Source organism: Notechis scutatus, chromosome 5, assembly GCF_049901735.1.
Source record: "Notechis scutatus isolate UNSWTSFEM ecotype Mainland chromosome 5, rNotScu1.2, whole genome shotgun sequence".
In the NCBI taxonomy this organism is placed as follows: domain Eukaryota; kingdom Metazoa; phylum Chordata; class Lepidosauria; order Squamata; family Elapidae; genus Notechis; species Notechis scutatus.
This window is the reverse complement of record NC_142013.1, coordinates 116463484-116478942: the sequence shown is the minus strand read 5'-3', so window position 1 is coordinate 116478942 and position 15459 is coordinate 116463484. Positions and strand designations below refer to the sequence as shown.

Genomic DNA, 15459 nt, shown 5'->3' with positions numbered 1-15459 from the left:
CCCTCCCTTTGATTTGCAGGTGCTGCCCAGCCTGCTGTCCCCCAGCACTGCCCCCGAGAAGGGCCTCTACCTGGGTGGCCTGGAGGTCCATCACGCTGCCTGGAACGCCCACAGTGGCCACCTCCAGGAGACCCTCTCGGCACAAGCCTGCCAGCTGCCTGCAGTTTGGGTGAAAGCCAGCCAGGAGCCCTGGGCGGAGGCCTCTGTCTCCTCCAAGTACCAATGCCCTGTGTACTTGGGGACCCCCCAGGCAGCCCTGGATCTCCGCAGTCAGCGGGTCGTCATGCATCTGGCTCTCCCTTCCAAGGTGCCTCCTGAGCTGTGCACCCAGCTGCGGGTTCATGCCATCAGCATTCTGCGGTGAGAGGCCACCGCAAGGGCCAAACTACGGGAGAAGCCCTGGGGTCAAGCTGCCGCAACCCTTCCCCCTTGTAGGCAGAGAGATTACCACTGTAACTACAGAAATAAAACCATATATTATGAGTGTGTACAAAACAGTCCCCCGGTGCTCTCCCGGTTTGCCAGCCACGGAGGTCCTGCTGCATCAATTATAAATAAGGTGACCTCGGACATGCCCCGTCCCCCCCCGTCCCCCAGTGGGGCCACCTGGCCTGCAGGCTCCCCAAACAGTACAGTCCCTCATTTCAGGTCCACATCAAAGTCCAGCACCAGCAGCTTGGTTTCTTCAGTGCCGTTGCGGCTGCCCACAGCACACACGAGCTTGGTGTTGGAGGCCCGGATACGCCAGACGACTCCCCCGCTGCCCCCACTTTCCAGGGCAACCAGGTTGCGCACAAATTCTCCCGTCTTGAGATCCCACAGCTTGACTGTGCCGTCGTCTGAGCTGGTCACGACAAACTTGGAACTGAACTGGAGGCAGGTGACTGCGCTCTGGTGCTTACTGGGCCCTGCAAGGAGGGGGAAGGTGGGACTGTGCACCTGCCGCCCTTCCACATGAAGCCGCCCTTCTGCGTGGCCCCAACTCCCCCACGCCCAGCTGCCGGAGCTCCTTCCAGGCATGGCATGCAGCCCTCCCTTGGCAAGAGCAGCCACTGATGCAGCCCGACATGGCCTTGGCACTTCCCCCAAAGCAGCCTGGCAGAGAGGCCACTGCCAGCACGTGGGAGCCAGCTTCCTACATCCAGGGATGACCCCTTGGGGGCCACAAACGGCAGAGACCCTTCAGGAGACCCTCGCCCCCGACACACTCACCTTGGAGGGTCTGCAAGCACTGCCCCGTTTTGATATCCCAAATTTTCACGGTGGAGTCAGCATTGCCAGAGACGAGGATGTTGTCCCGCAACTCCATGCCACTGGTGAGGGACTGGTGCCCCATCAGGGTGTGCAAGCAGTTGCCGCTCTCGGCATCCCATACGCGGATTGAGGTGTCCAGGGAGCCGCTCACAATGTGGGTGCCATCAAACTGCCCAGTGGTAAGAGACAAGGATGCAAATAAGCAGCTCTGGAGACCCCCTACCCCGAGTCCTCTCCAGTGGGGAGACCCTCACCTGCAGAGAATAGACCCGGTTGGTGTGGCCTTGCAACGTGTGGGTGCAGCTCTCGGTCTCCGGATCCCAGACTTTTACCGTGTAGTCGTAGGCACCACTCACCACCTTATGCCCATCGTACTGGACGCAACGCACAGCAGCCACATGCCCCATTAGCACATGTAGGCACTGCCCGGTCTCTATATCCCAAAGACGGAGAGTGGCATCCCGGGAGCCACTCACCACCCTGCCAAGGGAAAGGAAGCAGCCTCAGCCTCGCATTTGACATCACAGGGAGCCCCAGCCGGCTTTCCGGACAGCCCTCTCCTGCCCCAGGCTCCTCTACCTAGCGTCATGGAGATGCATGCAGCGCACAGTCGAGGTGTGACCATAGAGAGTGTGCACGCATTCGCCCGTGTCTGCGTTCCACACTTTCAAGGTCCGGTCCGTAGAGCCACTGATGATGATATTGTCCCTCATCTGGGAGGACCAAACGCCACCGGTGTGTCCCACCAGAGTCTGCACACACTGCAGGAGAAGCGGAAGTTCAGAAGGGCCAGGCGGGGTAAGGAAGGCCTCCCCCGCAAGAGAAGCTGAACTGGGGCTCACCTCACCAGTGACGGCAGACCAAACCTTGAGCGTGTTGTCATCTGAGCCACTGACGATGCGGTTGCCGCAGAACTGGAGACAGGTGATGACGTGGTCATCGTGACCTTTGAGGACCTGCTCCAGGCACAAAACAACCCCCCCCCCCGGATCAATGGCCCTGAGGAGCACAGAGCCCCCAGCCAGGTTTCCGATCTTTAAATGTGGACAAATGGGATCCGTATGTGATCTTTGGCTGCCCCACTTCTGGATCCTCCTCACTGGCAGCGCCTCTTCCTGAGCACGTGAAGGGCATTGAGGCCAGTTTGGAGACCACATTCCTGCCCTGGTTGCTGCGGAGACAGGCCTCGCAATCTGCCCCACTCCCAACCTTCACATTCCCTAGGGTAGATTCAGGGCGAGCAAGATAAAAATGGAGGCTATTGGATGAAAGCGACCATGGAGTGGAGGGAGGGGGACGCTCTGCATACCTTGGGTGGCCGGGCATCTCCATTGCGCCAGTTCATATCAATGCGATGCTGCCGCAGAAAGGCCAGCTTCCAAGGGCTGTACATGAAGCCCGGGCTTGGCAGCCGTTGCTTACGCAGGCTCAGTGGCTCCTCGATACCTGCACAGAGGGGCCCGGGGGCATCAGGGCAAGGACAGTCAGGACAGCCTGCCCTGCAACAACCGGACAAGGCAAGGGGGAAGCTGGAGCTCACCTCCATTGCGGCACTTCTCCCGCCAGAGCAGGTTGTCTTCGGCCAGGATGCGCCAGTAGCGACACGTCTGCGCAGCTCGAAGCAGGTCCCGAGGCTCCAGGAAGGAGAGGACGTAGAGAGCCAGCTGGAAGGGAAGGGAGAGCTGCGACTTGGAGGGTGTTCAAAGCCCAGATGATGCACTCGGGGCGCGAGCCACCCGGAGCCCACCGGAGCTTGCCTCCTTTGGACAGGACCCGTCTGGCTAGATGCTGTGCCAGTAACTGCAACTGCTCAAGGGCAATGACATGTAGCAGCCCCCCCCCCTCCCACTTCTCCTCTGGAGACCTTTCCAGGTGGCTCTGAAAAGCTGGACTGACTCATCCATGCCCTCTGAAGGTCTGCTGCGTGCCCCAGGACCTAGCCAGGAAGAGCCCAGCCTCCCTACCTGGGCTTGCCCCACTTGCTTCTCCCTTTGGCCTTCTTTGGGGTCATTCAGTTTTTACCAAGTTCAAGCCCTCTTTGCTACCATCCCAGAAGGCAGACGTCCCAGGCTCCCTGACCCTTTCCGATTTCCTTGTGCCATTGTTCTCTCCTTTTGTCTCCCCTCGAACTTTATACTCTTTCTCCAGTTATGTTCCTGCTCCCCTTTCAGTGGGACTGCCTGAAACTCTCTAACAATGTCATTCATGCTTACACTTCTGTAAAAAGACTCTTCTTGTGCCAAACAATCTCCGCTCAACTACGTCACACCCGGCACTATGCGAGGCCTCCTTCCAAACAGAGCACGCACCTCCTTCGGCAGAAGCGAGATGAAGTCACGCTGGAACTGGGGCTCAATCACTTGCATCATGTGCTTAATCTGGGGAGGCTCACAGCTGTCAATGAGCTCATCTAGGGCTAGCAGCTTCTCTGGGCCACTCCAGCGCTGACAGGAAGCCAAAGCAGGGTACACAGAGTAGAAAAAGGACAAAGAAGAAAAAGTTTGTTCTTTTGATCCTGCTACAAACAGTAGCAACAACTAAAAATGTTTTAAGCTTGTTGCATCTACAGCCATGGTTCTGCAAACGTCCCATAGAAAAAAAACAAGACCAGTGCCGCAACCCACAAAGCCAATCCTTCCAAACCCCCAGATGGGCCTCCTTGCTAGAAGTCCTAAACCTGCCATCTGCTCACCTGGAAAGTGCGTAACCAGTCCTGCAGCTCAGGGGGCGGAGCCACGGGGGGGACGTGCCGGCATCGTGCCTGGCCGGCCTTGGCATTCCGAAGATCCCCAAAAGTGGCTGCAGGCCGAGCGATGCAGGGACCCAGCATCCTGAGGACAGATCAAAGGGTTTTTTTCCCTAGCAAGCGCCCCAACTCCTGCCCCGCATCGCTCACTCACACACAGACACCCACCTGCCCCGCTCGGAACTTTTGCAGAGCTTCTTCCCCGGGGACTGGGCTCTGCCCTCGGGGCCCCCGCCCTCTGACTTGCGCTTCATCTGCAGCAGGGAGAGACAAGGACATCAGCAGCCCCAGCCAGCTGGGGTAAAGGGAGGAGGCGGCCGGCCGGATCCCTCCCGAAGCAAGCCGGCTCCGCGGCCCCGCCCTGCCGCCCCTCAAATCAAGCTCCTGCCGAGTCTGCCAAGTTGCAAAACCCCGAAGCCGGCTGCGGAGGGCGAAGCCTGCCCGGCGGGCTTCTCGCAGCCCCAGCCCCAGCCCCGCCTTCCCTACCTTGGGCCGGGAGTGCTGGAGGAGCCCCCCGCCCTCCGTCCGCTCCACATAGTCGATCCAGCGCTCGTCCACCGTGTAGTAGAAGTAGCCGTCCCCGCCCGCCTCGTCGCCGTCGCTGCTCTCCTCCGAGTCGCCGCTGCCCCGCGGAGAACCGGGCCGGCCGCCGCGCTCAGGACTGCGCACCGGCCCTCCGGGGCTACGGACAGCGGCAACTTCCCCGCGCGGTCCTCCCGCTCCGCCGCCGCCATCCTGTGAAGAGGAAGGGCGGGCGAGGCTGCGTGGCTCCGCGGCCTCCCTGCCGGGGCGGGGAGAGCCCTGGGCGGCGAGGCCGGGGCGCCGTCGCGGGGGGCGGTCGGGCGTCTCCGGCCGGTGCGAGCAGGTCACGCGCTGGCGGTTCAGCTCCAGGATCCGGGCGGTGATGCCCTTGACGCGCAGCAGGTCCTCCAGGCGGGCGAAGCCCCTCAGCTCCTGCGCGGGCCGGGAGACGGTCAGGCGGGCGCCCTCGGAGACCCCCGCCCGGATCAGCCACGGCCACCACCGCCTCCCGAGCCGCCGCTCACCTCCCTCTTGCGCACGATCCCCCGCGCTCGGCGGTGCCCGATCCCGACCAGCGCCCGCTCAAGCTCCGCCGCGCCGGCCCGGTTGACATCTATCCTGCCGCCCCCGGACCCGGACCCCGACATCGCCGCCGCCGCGCTCGGCCCGCTGCCGCGCGCCTGCGCACGACACCCGCCCCGCCTACATTTCCCAGAGAGCCACACAGGAACCGCCACTCGCCAGCAAGACGGGCCTTTATTGGTCGGGAACCCCGACGTCACCGGCGCTTGTACAGGCAGGGCCGTAGCACCAGTCCGCGCAGCTCGGCCGCTTTCGCCGCCTCCGCCAGGTCGGTCTTGCGCAGCTCGAAGGTGTAGAAGTGGCTGCCCGAGACGTCCTGCGGAGGGAGAGGCCGTCGGAGGGGTCCGGGGCAGCCAGGCCCCGCCCGCCCGCCCGCCCACCTACCTTGGAGGTCAGCCGGAAGCCCAGCCGGGCCAGCGCTCCTAGGAAGGCCCGCAGGTCCGCGAAGCGGCTCGCCACCTCGGCCACCAGCAGCGTCCCCCTGCGGCGCAGAGAAAGAGCGCGAGTGTTCGGCCGGCCTGCCTCGGGAATCCGCCCAGCGGCCGCTCCCGCGCCCCTTCCCTTACCCGGCTCGCAGGACGCGGTGCGCCTCTTGCAGGATCTCGCGCAGGTTGGTCCCCATCAGCGCCAGACAGAAGACGGCCACGTCCACGGAGGCGTCCTCCAGCGGCACCTGGGGGCGGCAAGAAACCCTGTCCGGCGGGGCGAACAGGCGGGGCCTGGGGACGGGGAGGGAGGCGGTCCAGCTGGCCTACCTGGGCCATGTCGCAGACGGTCACCCGCGGGTCCAGGGCCGCCAGGTCGAAGCAGTGTACCCGATTGGGCAGGCTGCGAGCCAGGGTGCAATCCCCGCAGCCAAAGTCGGCCACAACCAGGGAGGCTGGTCTGCAGGGTGGAGACGGCAAGTTAGCACAGGCGGAACAGCCTCCCAGCGCCCGATATACAGCCTGGCCAGGAGTTTTGAGTCTGGGGAGGCGGTAGGCAAAAAAGCCCCCACCAGAAGAAAGCCTGCCACATGGAGGGAGGAGGGGCAATAGGAGGCTTACTTTTTTTTTCAAAGCTTGGAGTAAGGGCAGTTCCTCCAATGAACTCAAAATTACTTTTCTGTATCCAAATAAATCTGCTTGTCCTACTGGCTCCTTTATATTCTTTGTTCATTCCCTGCCCCAGGGAAGCCCTTCCAGCAGGCATGCCAAGGGACAAAGGCATTTTTGTAGCATTTGCAAAAACAGCAGGACAGAGCAGTCATACAGAAAAGATTGTGGCCGCAAATTCAACCAGAAAAGAAGCTTGTAGAGTCCCAACGGAGGGGGGGGGGGGGGGGGGGGGGGGGGGGGGGGGGGGGGGGGGGGGGGGGGGGGGGGGGGGGGGGGGGGGGGGGGGGGGGGGGAGGGGGGGGGGGGGGGGGGGGGGGGAAGGGTGGGTGGGGGGGGGGGGGGGGGGGGGGGGAGGATGAGGGGGGGGGGGGTTTTGGGGGGGAGATGGTGGGGGGGATAATAAAACAGGGGTGGGGGGGGGAGGAGGGCCGGGGGGGGGGGGGGGGAGGGTTTTTTTTTGGGCCGTGGGGGGGGGGGGGGGGGGGGGGGGGGCCCTTTTGGAAGATGAGAACTGGGCCAAAGCCCACATCTCAAGCCACAGCAGGGCTCAGAGCTCATAGATCGCAACAGCCACAACCTCAGATCCTCAGACAGGCCTCTCCCGCAGTCCAGGGAGCCCCCACCCCAATCCACCCCACTGGACTGAGCTCACTCTGACCTACGGTGAAGATAGTGCACAAAGCGCTCCACGGGTCGCTCGGGCCAGTGGGCTGCCTGCAGGGCAAAACCTCGGTGGTAGACACCTAATGCCTCAGGGTCCTCCTGGAAAAGCTGGGCTGCCTCTTGGCTGGAGCGTGTGTAGAGCAGCTGGTTGATGTAGCGGAAACGAGCGGCCTCTAGGCGGCTCTCTAGGCGGTGCCGCAGGGACGATGTCTGCCTGCCAGGCACCTCGCTATCTGGGGTCGGGCCTCCCTGTTCATCAAGAGGGTCATCTGCCCCAGAAGACGCCCGGCCATCGGAGGCCTTGAATTTGTTCTTCTGCCGCCGCTTGTTCTTCTGCCGGTTTCTCCACTGTTTCCTGGTCAGCTGCTGCCTCAGTTCCTGGGCTGCTCGGCCAGCATTGCCGTCTCCCGTGCTGGACGCCGGGCTGTCCTCCTTCGCATCAGGCCCGAGAGGCTGGTCTACGACAGCCACCCCTGCCAGGCCACGCAGCCGAGATCTCCGCCCATTGATTCGTTTTAAGTGGCGGGAGCGAACGCTCTTCGCATCCAGGCGGGGGTGAGACGAAAGAGCAGAGCGGCCTCGTGCCCTCTCAGCCCGCTCGCTTGTTACCGCCGGATCCCCGGCCACGCAGCCTGGCTCCTCCGAGCGGATCACGGCGCCCAGTCCCCGAAGAGGCTCCTCCGATAGCCGCGCGATTCCGGACGGCAGACCTATTCTCGCAGGTGGTCGAGGCGGCTCGGCTCTCCCTCGGGCCGTAGGCAGCGCGCTGGGAGGAGGCGATCCACTCCCTCGGTACCTGGCGCCCGCCGGCCTCCCCGCTTCTCACCGGCCGCCGTGGCACAACGGTGCCCGCCCGCGCTCTCGGCCGCCTCGTCTCCGCGCAGCCGGCCGCCCGGAACTCTCTTGTCCGCCTCCGAGCCCGCAAGGCCGCGCGTTCCCTCAGGCCGTGGTCGCCGGCGCAGGGCGGCCCGGAGGCGCTGCCGGGAAAGGAGCCATGCCCGCCCCGCGAATAATCCCGCGGCCAGGCTCCTCCGCGCCGGCATCGTCTCCGCGGCCGCCGGAAACCGCGCGCCGGAACATGCGCAACGCCTAGCGCCGCGGAGAGGCCCGCGCGAGCTCCCCTGGCGGCGGGAGGGCGGCGCCGCGCCCGGTCGGCCGCTGTCTCCAGCTGGCCTGGACGGGCGGGGCGGGGTGGGCGGGGCGAACGGCGCGGAGCGGCCACACCCGGAGCGCGCGGGGAAGACGGCGGCGGCGGAGGGCGCGGGGCGATGGACGATATCTTCACGCAGTGCCGCGAGGGCAACGCGGTGGCCGTGCGCCTCTGGCTGGACAACACCGAGAACGACCTCAACCAGGGGTGAGCGGCGGGCGGGGGCAGCTCAGGAAGGAGCCGGGGCCGGCGGCCTTTCCCCGCTCGCGGTTTTTCCGGGAGCGCCGTTGCTGAGCGGCCGGCGGGCCTGGGTAGGGGGGAGCTGGTCGGCGGCGGAGCAACTCCGGCCGTTCGTTGGGAGCTTGGCCCCTGCGCCGGGCCGGGCCTCTGGTCGGTGGGCACTGGCCCCGAGGGCTGCCCGCGCGACCCCCGTCCCAGCGGAAGCCGTGGCCGACCGGAGCGCCTCCCCGTCCCACTCCGATCTCCTTTTAAGGGCCGCCCGCTGGCGCTGCCCGCCCAGGCGGCGGAGGAGGGAGAGGCTGGGCGCTGCCTCCCGCCACCGCTTCCCTCCCTCGCTTCCTCCTTTCCTGGCAGGGACGACCATGGCTTCAGCCCCCTGCACTGGGCTTGCCGCGAAGGGCGCTCCAGCGTGGTGGACATGTTGGTCATGCGAGGCGCCCGCATCAACGTCATGAACCGGGGAGACGACACCCCCTTGCACCTGGCTGCCAGCCACGGGCACCGGGACATCGTGCAGAAGGTGGGGGGCGGGGCAGGGGCGGGTGGGGTGGGGGTGGGGGGTTGCTGCGGTTCTGATGCCCTGACTCTCCCTTCTCTCGCGGTGCAGCTGATCCAGTTCAAGGCAGACATCAATGCTGCCAACGAGCATGGCAACACCCCTCTCCATTACGCCTGCTTCTGGGCCCAAGAGCAGGTGGCCGAGGTGTGTGGGGGCTTCCAGGGGGGCTGCAGTGATCGGGTCGGTTGGGCTATGAGTAAGGGCTGTCTCCCTGCCTCACCTTCCCTCCCTGTTGCTGCCAGGACCTGGTGGCCAGTGGGGCGCTGGTTAGCATCTGCAACAAGTACGGAGAGACGCCCCTGGACAAGGCAAAAGAGCCCCTGCGGGATACACTGAGAGGTGCGCCCCTCTTCTAGTTGACCTCTGACCTCTTCCTTCTGCTGCTCTTTGGTGGGAGGGGCAGAGTTAGCCCAAGGACCTGCCTCTCCATTAACCCCGCAGGCTGGTGCCATGAGTGATTCTTTTCCTTGTGTGAAGCAAGTCACCAGGCTGTCGCCTCGAAACTCAGGCAACCCAAATTCGGTATGGAGCTTGGAGTTAGAACCAGGACCTTCTGGCGGGGATGGCACGTCTCCCTTGGCATGTCTGGAGAGGCCAGGGCTGAGGACGATGCCATCTCAGGCCCCTCGTGCATTGGGGGAGAGGACAGGGAGCTGCCTGCCCTCACAGGCACAGGGGAGGATCAGCTGCTGGCAGGCAGTGGTGCTGATACGCAGCATAGCCCCTCTGAGGAGGAACAGCTGCCTCCCCCCCCCCTCGATCCAAGGGCACCGAGAGCAGAGCTTAGGCAAGCCCAGGAAACGTCTACTCCAGGGAGATTCTCAACCATCCAGGTTGTGGCTGTCGCCAAGGAGCTTTTCCAAGAGGCAGCTGGACTTTCTGGCTTTTCTTTCAAGACGTTTCACTTCTCATCCAAGAAGCTTCTGCAGTTCTTTAAGAGCTTCAGAAGCGAAGAAGCTTCTTGACTGAGAAGTAAAACATCTTCAAAGAAAAAAACAGAAAATCCTGGTGCCTCTTGAAAAAGCACCTTCAGGACAGACATGACGTGCATGACAAAGAATTTCCATAGACAAGTAATTTGTGCTAAATAATCATTTATTAAGGAGGAGTAACAGAGATCTTGGTGTCCTAGTGCAGGGGTCCCCAACCACCGGTCCGCGGACCGGTACCGGTCCGCGGAACAACTACCGGGCCGCGGCTTGCTGGGCGCCGCCATCTTTTTTTCATGAAAAAGTGCTTCCGGTGAGCTTTTCCGGGTAGAAAGCTCACCGGAAGCACGTTTTCATCAAAAAAAGATGGCGGCGCCCAGCTGATGCCGGTACAGGGCCGCAGCGCCCAGCTGATGCCGGCACCGGGCCGCGGCGTCAAAAAGGTTGGGGATCACTGTCCTAGTGGACCATCACTGAGCCAGCAATGTGTTGTAGCTGCCAAAATAGCCAACACAATCCTGGGATAATGTCAAGAGAAATGCTAGTACCGCTTTATACTGCACTAGCGAGGAATGCTATGTCTAGTTCTGGTCTTCCCAATACCAAAAAATCCTGTGGCCTAAAAAACATGCACAGAATAGCAGCAATGAGGAGTCTGGAGGTATGAAGAACGTTGTAGGGGAGACGGGCGACATAGAAAATAAGGAAACGAATGACAAAGGAAACTGGTTGTGCCTGGCCTACTGAAGAGAAGGATTAGGGGGGACAGGATGACTCTCTTCCAGGACTTGAGGGGCCACCCCAGAGAGGAGGAGACTGACTTGTTCTCCAAAGCAGGGGTCACCAACCTTTTGGAGTTCAGTGACCACCAAACTCATAATTTTAGATCCCAGGGACTACTAACTGGTTCTGTGGGCGTGGCCTAATTTGTGGGTGTGACTTGGTCATGTGACTGGCTGTGCTTGGCTCGTATGTAACTATTACAAATATTTATATAAATATCGAACTTTTTATAAAAAAAGATCAACTTTTACCCAAAATCAGGCAAAGCAGGCAGGCAGATTGAGTTGCTCAAAGAATCACCATTCAGAGATCGATCTATCTGCCATCGGCTAGCTCAGTGTCACATAAAATTTGCTTGCAAGTAAACCTTCAGTCCTAAGGGAGGTTCAGCTGTATTTAAAAGCAGAGCTGAAGTTCTAAAGGTTAGCTAGAAAGCAAGAAATCCAACCATTTCTTGCTTCCTAGCTAATCTAAATCTCCCGGCACATCAGAACAGATGATGGTCGGAAAAAGGAAAAATAGCAATTTAGCAAGCAAGTTTGCTGGGTAAGGAGTGAGTGGGCGGGTGGGGGGCATGTGGGTGGTGCAGCCTTGTGTTCCTGCGCAGCCTGGATTGCTTTGGGGGTGCTCTGGAGTTGAGATTTCTCTGCGGCCCACCAAAAAATTTTCACGGCTGGCGAACGCTGCTCCAAAGCACCTGAAGGCAGGACAAGAAGCGACACGTAGAGACGCTTGTGAAAGAGACAGATTTTCTGGCTGGGAAAATTCAATGGTTCAATGGAACAGCTTCCCTCCCAGGACTGTGGGTGCTCCATCGCTGGAGGTTCGACCAGGATTGTATAAGGTCTCCTGCCTTGACCAGGGGGTTGGACTGGGAGACTTCTGAGGTCTCTTCCGGCCCTAGCAGTCTGTCTTCCACATTCATTCCACGAGGCCCCAAGGCAAAAACTGGGTTCCCCAAAAACTCCAGAGCTTTTTCAGTCCATCTATGCGTTGGCTCCCCTCCCTCCTCCCGCCAGTTTCCTTGGGTAAATTTGGGGAGGGGTGACTGGGGGAAGGAATGGCGGTCAAGCCTCCTTTCCTGGGACGCTGCTCTCCAGCCTCCCTGACCATTCCCTCTGCTCTCCCTCCAGAGCGTGCAGAGAAGTCCGGCCAAAGCCTGACGCGCCTCCCCTACAAGGACACGTTTTGGAAAGGCACCACACGGACTCGGCCACGTAAGAGATGGGGAGGCAGGGGGGCTCCTGGGCCAGAGCGGAGGTGGGGGCCCCAACCCTCTCCTCGGGCCTTTCTCCTTTCCTAGGCAACGGCACCCTGAACAAGCTGGTGGGGATTGACTTCCGGCAGCTGAGCCTGGGCCACAAACTCAATGAGAACCAGTCTGGAGAGGTGCTGCTCCCAGCTCCCCTGCCCTGCCCTGGCACAGGTGGGGAGGGGGCTCCCCATTCCTGGCTCTGCCAGGTGCCCTGACCCCTCCGCTTCCCTGCAGCTCTGGAAGGGGCGCTGGCAGGGGAACGACATTGTCATCAAGGTCCTTAAGATCCGCGACTGGACAACCCGGAAGAGCCGGGACTTCAACGAGGAGTACCCCAAGCTCAGGTGAACTCCGGGGCAGTGGCGGGGGAGGGGGGGGGCAGGCTTTGCTCTGCCCCTTGAGCAGCGCCCGGGCCTGCCTTTGGAAGTGCTGAAGCTGACCTGAGCCACCTCTTCCCCACAGGATTTTCTCCCACCCCAACGTGCTGCCAGTGCTGGGTGCCTGCCAGTCCCCCCCTGCTCCGCACCCCATCATCATCACCCACTGGATGCCCTACGGCTCCCTTTACAACGTGCTGCACGAAGGCACCAGTGAGTCTTGCCCCTAGCTGGGGTGGGGGCTCCTTACAGCCCAGCAAGGGGGGGGATGGGGGTCAGCAAGGACCCCAGTCACTGACTGGCTGCATGGAACCACCACTCTGGCCACTTTGCACCAGGCTGTTCCCACAACAGAAGCAGCCCAGAGTTGACACTGAGCCATATTTTATGGAAACTGAGGCCTGGCCAGGTGAAAATACGCCATGCAACCTCCCCCAGATTAAAATCACTTGCCCCAGGGCAACCTAAAGTATCCGTTGGACCACATCCATTGGGGGGGAAGAGGAGAAATCCAGCACCTCCCTTGCAGTATGTCAGGTGGAAATAACCCGGAAGAGTTTACTCCACGCTATCTTTGCCCAAGAGTCTGGTCTCCTGATGGCCAAGGCAAACTGGCACCAGATAAAAGTCCATTCACTGGGGGGGGGGAGGGGCAGCCATTTGGGTTCCTTTTGAGAGTCTAGCGCCTCATCATCCAAAGTGACAGGCTGGGTGACCCGGCCCTCGGACTCTGCTTGGTCATCCCCTGCAGGTCTTTGGTGAGGCACTGGTCTTCGGAGGGCCTGTAGGCAGCCCTTCTGTGGGGCTGCAACATCCCTGCCTGCTTCCCCTGGAGGCTGGATGTGGGCCCGGGTCCCTTGCAGCCTTTTTCCTTCCTCCTCTGCAGTCCTGGGGTATAACCCCACTGCACTGGGAGCCCCGACCTCTCTGGGTGCAGTGGCCTTGCTGCCTTACTAGAAAGCATTTCCACCCCTGCCAGTAAAAAGTGTGAATTTTTTTATGCCTCTTTTGGCTGGAATTCCTTCGAGAGAGGAGCTGTGGGAGAGCAACTGGCTCAACTTCTCTATAGAAAGTGGAAAAAAAGGAGGGAGGGAGGGAGGGAAAGTTCAGAACAAATCACTAATCACCTGAACAGCCAGGGCATCTCTGCCAAGACCTGAACGGACACCACCTCTTGCCCACAGGGCCTGCTTTTCCTTCTAATTTTGGGCATGGCTTTGTGCCCTTCAACCAAGCCACTTTCTCTGGGTTAGAGGACCCAAGGGCTGGAGGTGCCTTTGGTGGAGGGAGTTGCCATCCCAGATGCCTGCTGCAGGGGCTGAGCAACTGGGAGGAAGGGCTCCTCTCCACCCATAAGGGTGGGCTTCACTCACTGTCCAAGGAGAGGTCCAAGATCTTCCCAAGAGCCGTCTGGGAACATGGTGTGAGAGGAGTGCCTGGCAGCCGAAGTGGGCATCCAGGCGGTTGGGCTGCTCCAAGGCTCTGAGCTGGCTCCAAGTCTTGCCCCGAGTGGGCTTTGGGTCATCCGTTCCCCTTGAGGCTCTTTTCCCCAGTCCCTCTGCCTTTCTGTGGGACGCAGGCCCCATGGATCTGCCTGTGGGGTTTTGTGCCAGTGCGGGAGAGGGGCTTGGGCACGCCTGTTCTCTTTCCACCCAGAGCAGGCCACGGACTCACTGAATTAGAGGCAGGAGGCGGATTCTGATAAAGCCTTAGAAGAAACGTGGTGTGGTGAAGAGTGGCTTAACGCCCTGGGGCTGGGGCAGGATGGCCCCAAAGGCACCTCCCAAGTTCCATCTCATAATCTCCGGTTAGCTGAAACTGACTGCCCCTCCGTCCCTGGTGTTCCCTGCCCCCCCCCACCTCGTTTCTCCAGACTTCGTGGTGGACCAAATGCAGGCAGTGAAATTTGCCCTGGACGTATCTCGGGAATGGCCTTCCTGCACACCTTGGAACCGCTCCTCCCGCGTCACTATCTCAACAGCCGTGGCATCATGGTCAGTTGGGGGCAGGCAGGGAGGTTGGCGCGCTGGGCAGAGTGGACCCCCAAGGCACAACCTCACCCGGTCTCTTCCCCGGAACAGATAGACGAGGACATGACGGCGAGGATTGGCATGGCGGATGTGAAGTTTTCCTTCCAGTGCCCAGGCAGGATGTACGCCCCAGCTTGGGTGGCACCAGAAGGTGAGGGGGGGGCGGCAAGTGATTCTCTGCTTCCCCTGCCAAGCACATCTGCAGCTTCTGCCAGGCAGCTCCTCCCTCTTCCTCCTCACAGCTCTACAGAAGAAGGCCGAGGAGATTAACCGGCGTTCGGCAGACATGTGGAGTTTTGCAGTGCTCCTGTGGGAACTGGTGACCCGGGAAGTGCCGTTCGCTGACCTCTCCAACATGGAGATTGGCATGAAGGTGAGCTTTGGCGGGAGGACGAAAGGGTTCTGCTCGGCTGTCCGGCAGGTGCCAGTGAGGTTCTGGTGTCTCTTTGTAGGTCGCTCTGGAGGGGCTGCGACCCACCATCCCGCCCGGCATCTCCCCTCATATTTGCAAGCTGATGAAGATCTGCATGAACGAAGACCCTGCCAAGCGCCCCAAATTTGACATGATTGTCCCTATTCTTGAAAAGATGCAGGAGAAGTGAGGGGGCCCCTCCGACAGCCACTAGCCGGCCCCAAGTGCCTTCAGGAAGAGCCAAGGGCTGGAGCGAGGACTCCCTGCACATGGTACGGATTGGGAGGGCGAGCTCCAGAAGGGGACTGCTCGGCCTTGCACTCTCCCTGCTACGTTCACGCCCCCACCCTGTATCTCTGGCCACCTCTCGTGCCAAGACCACCCTGCACTCCCACCTGGCTGTGCTACAGTTTTTATCTTTTCTACACAGGCCCAGGACAAAGCCCCCTGTGGCCCAAATAAACCGCTGTCACTGAAGGAGGAGAGCCTTTTGTGCTGCTTCCATGGGGAGGGAATGGGGGGGGGGGGGGTCTCAGCAGCCTCTGGGAACCGCATTTGAGCTGAGATGGGAACCGCATTTGCAAGAAATCCTTTTGCCACAGAGAGGTGCACCTTCCCCCCACCAATAGGTAGCTGGGAAGAGGCACCTCCTGCCCTCTGGGCCAGAACAAAAGGCTGAGTTGGGGGAGGGGAAGGGAGGGTTGTCACTGCCTGAGGTGGGAGGACAGAGCAACAGTGCGGTGGGGGCTTTGGGCTTTGTAAGGAAGGAGGCAGGCAGGTGCAAAGCCCAGGGAGGGAGGGAATGGGCTGGTGCTGAGCGAAAGCTCCAGCCAGGTGTGCCCCCCCCCTCCCATTCGGTA

The 15459-nt window shown here is 61.3% G+C and overlaps 3 protein-coding genes across 4 annotated transcripts in view; 2 read left to right on the top strand and 1 right to left on the bottom strand.

The window, feature by feature from the left end:
• Positions 1 to 495, top strand: part of DNHD1 (dynein heavy chain domain 1) — a 49251-nt gene extending 48756 nt beyond the window's left edge. Inside the window, 1 exon segment of the mRNA XM_087967702.1 lies at positions 20 to 495. Coding sequence (XP_087823828.1) covers positions 20 to 364 — 345 coding nt within the window. The 3' untranslated portion in view covers positions 365 to 495.
• Positions 458 to 7944, bottom strand: LOC113426072 (F-box/WD repeat-containing protein 7). Of its 2 annotated transcripts, XM_087967632.1 has the most exons (15): positions 6860 to 7944; positions 5671 to 5989; positions 5489 to 5585; positions 5047 to 5420; positions 4487 to 4954; positions 4169 to 4254; positions 3947 to 4085; positions 3564 to 3698; positions 2795 to 2918; positions 2564 to 2700; positions 2097 to 2210; positions 1834 to 2015; positions 1509 to 1734; positions 1213 to 1423; positions 458 to 908 (listed from the first exon to the last, which is right to left on the bottom strand). In XM_087967632.1, the coding sequence occupies exons 2-15, from the start codon at positions 5866 to 5868 to the stop codon at positions 640 to 642; spliced, it is 2760 nt and encodes a 919-aa protein (XP_087823758.1). In that variant the 5' UTR covers positions 5869 to 5989; positions 6860 to 7944; the 3' UTR covers positions 458 to 639. The 2 variants fall into 2 exon arrangements, with proteins under 2 accessions (XP_087823758.1, XP_087823759.1); XM_087967633.1 differs by lacking the exon at positions 6860 to 7944 and having other exon boundaries at positions 5671 to 6383.
• A 140-nt stretch (positions 7945 to 8084) lies between these two features.
• ILK (integrin linked kinase) lies at positions 8085 to 15076 on the top strand. The gene is given in 13 exon segments (XM_026688394.2): positions 8085 to 8221; positions 8609 to 8774; positions 8862 to 8957; positions 9056 to 9152; positions 11659 to 11742; positions 11829 to 11914; positions 12015 to 12124; positions 12243 to 12370; positions 14031 to 14078; positions 14081 to 14151; positions 14239 to 14338; positions 14430 to 14560; positions 14640 to 15076. Coding segments are annotated over 13 exon segments (1356 nt in total). The 5' UTR covers positions 8085 to 8132; the 3' UTR covers positions 14790 to 15076.
• Positions 15077 to 15459: the final 383 nt, after the last annotated feature.

What these genes read in the sequence shown, in the direction of transcription:
- LOC113426072 (XM_087967632.1), bottom strand. Translation starts at nt 5,868, where the DNA reads ATGGCCCAGGTAGGCCAGCTGGACCGCCTCCCTCCCCGTCCCCAGGCC. An exon ending in TCCAGCACTCCCGGCCCAAG is followed by an intron (nt 4,255 to 4,486) that starts GTAGGGAAGGCG and finishes TCCCTGCTGCAG; the next exon opens with ATGAAGCGCAAGTCAGAGGG. An exon ending in ACTGGTTACGCACTTTCCAG is followed by an intron (nt 3,699 to 3,946) that starts GTGAGCAGATGG and finishes GCTTCCTGTCAG; the next exon opens with CGCTGGAGTGGCCCAGAGAA.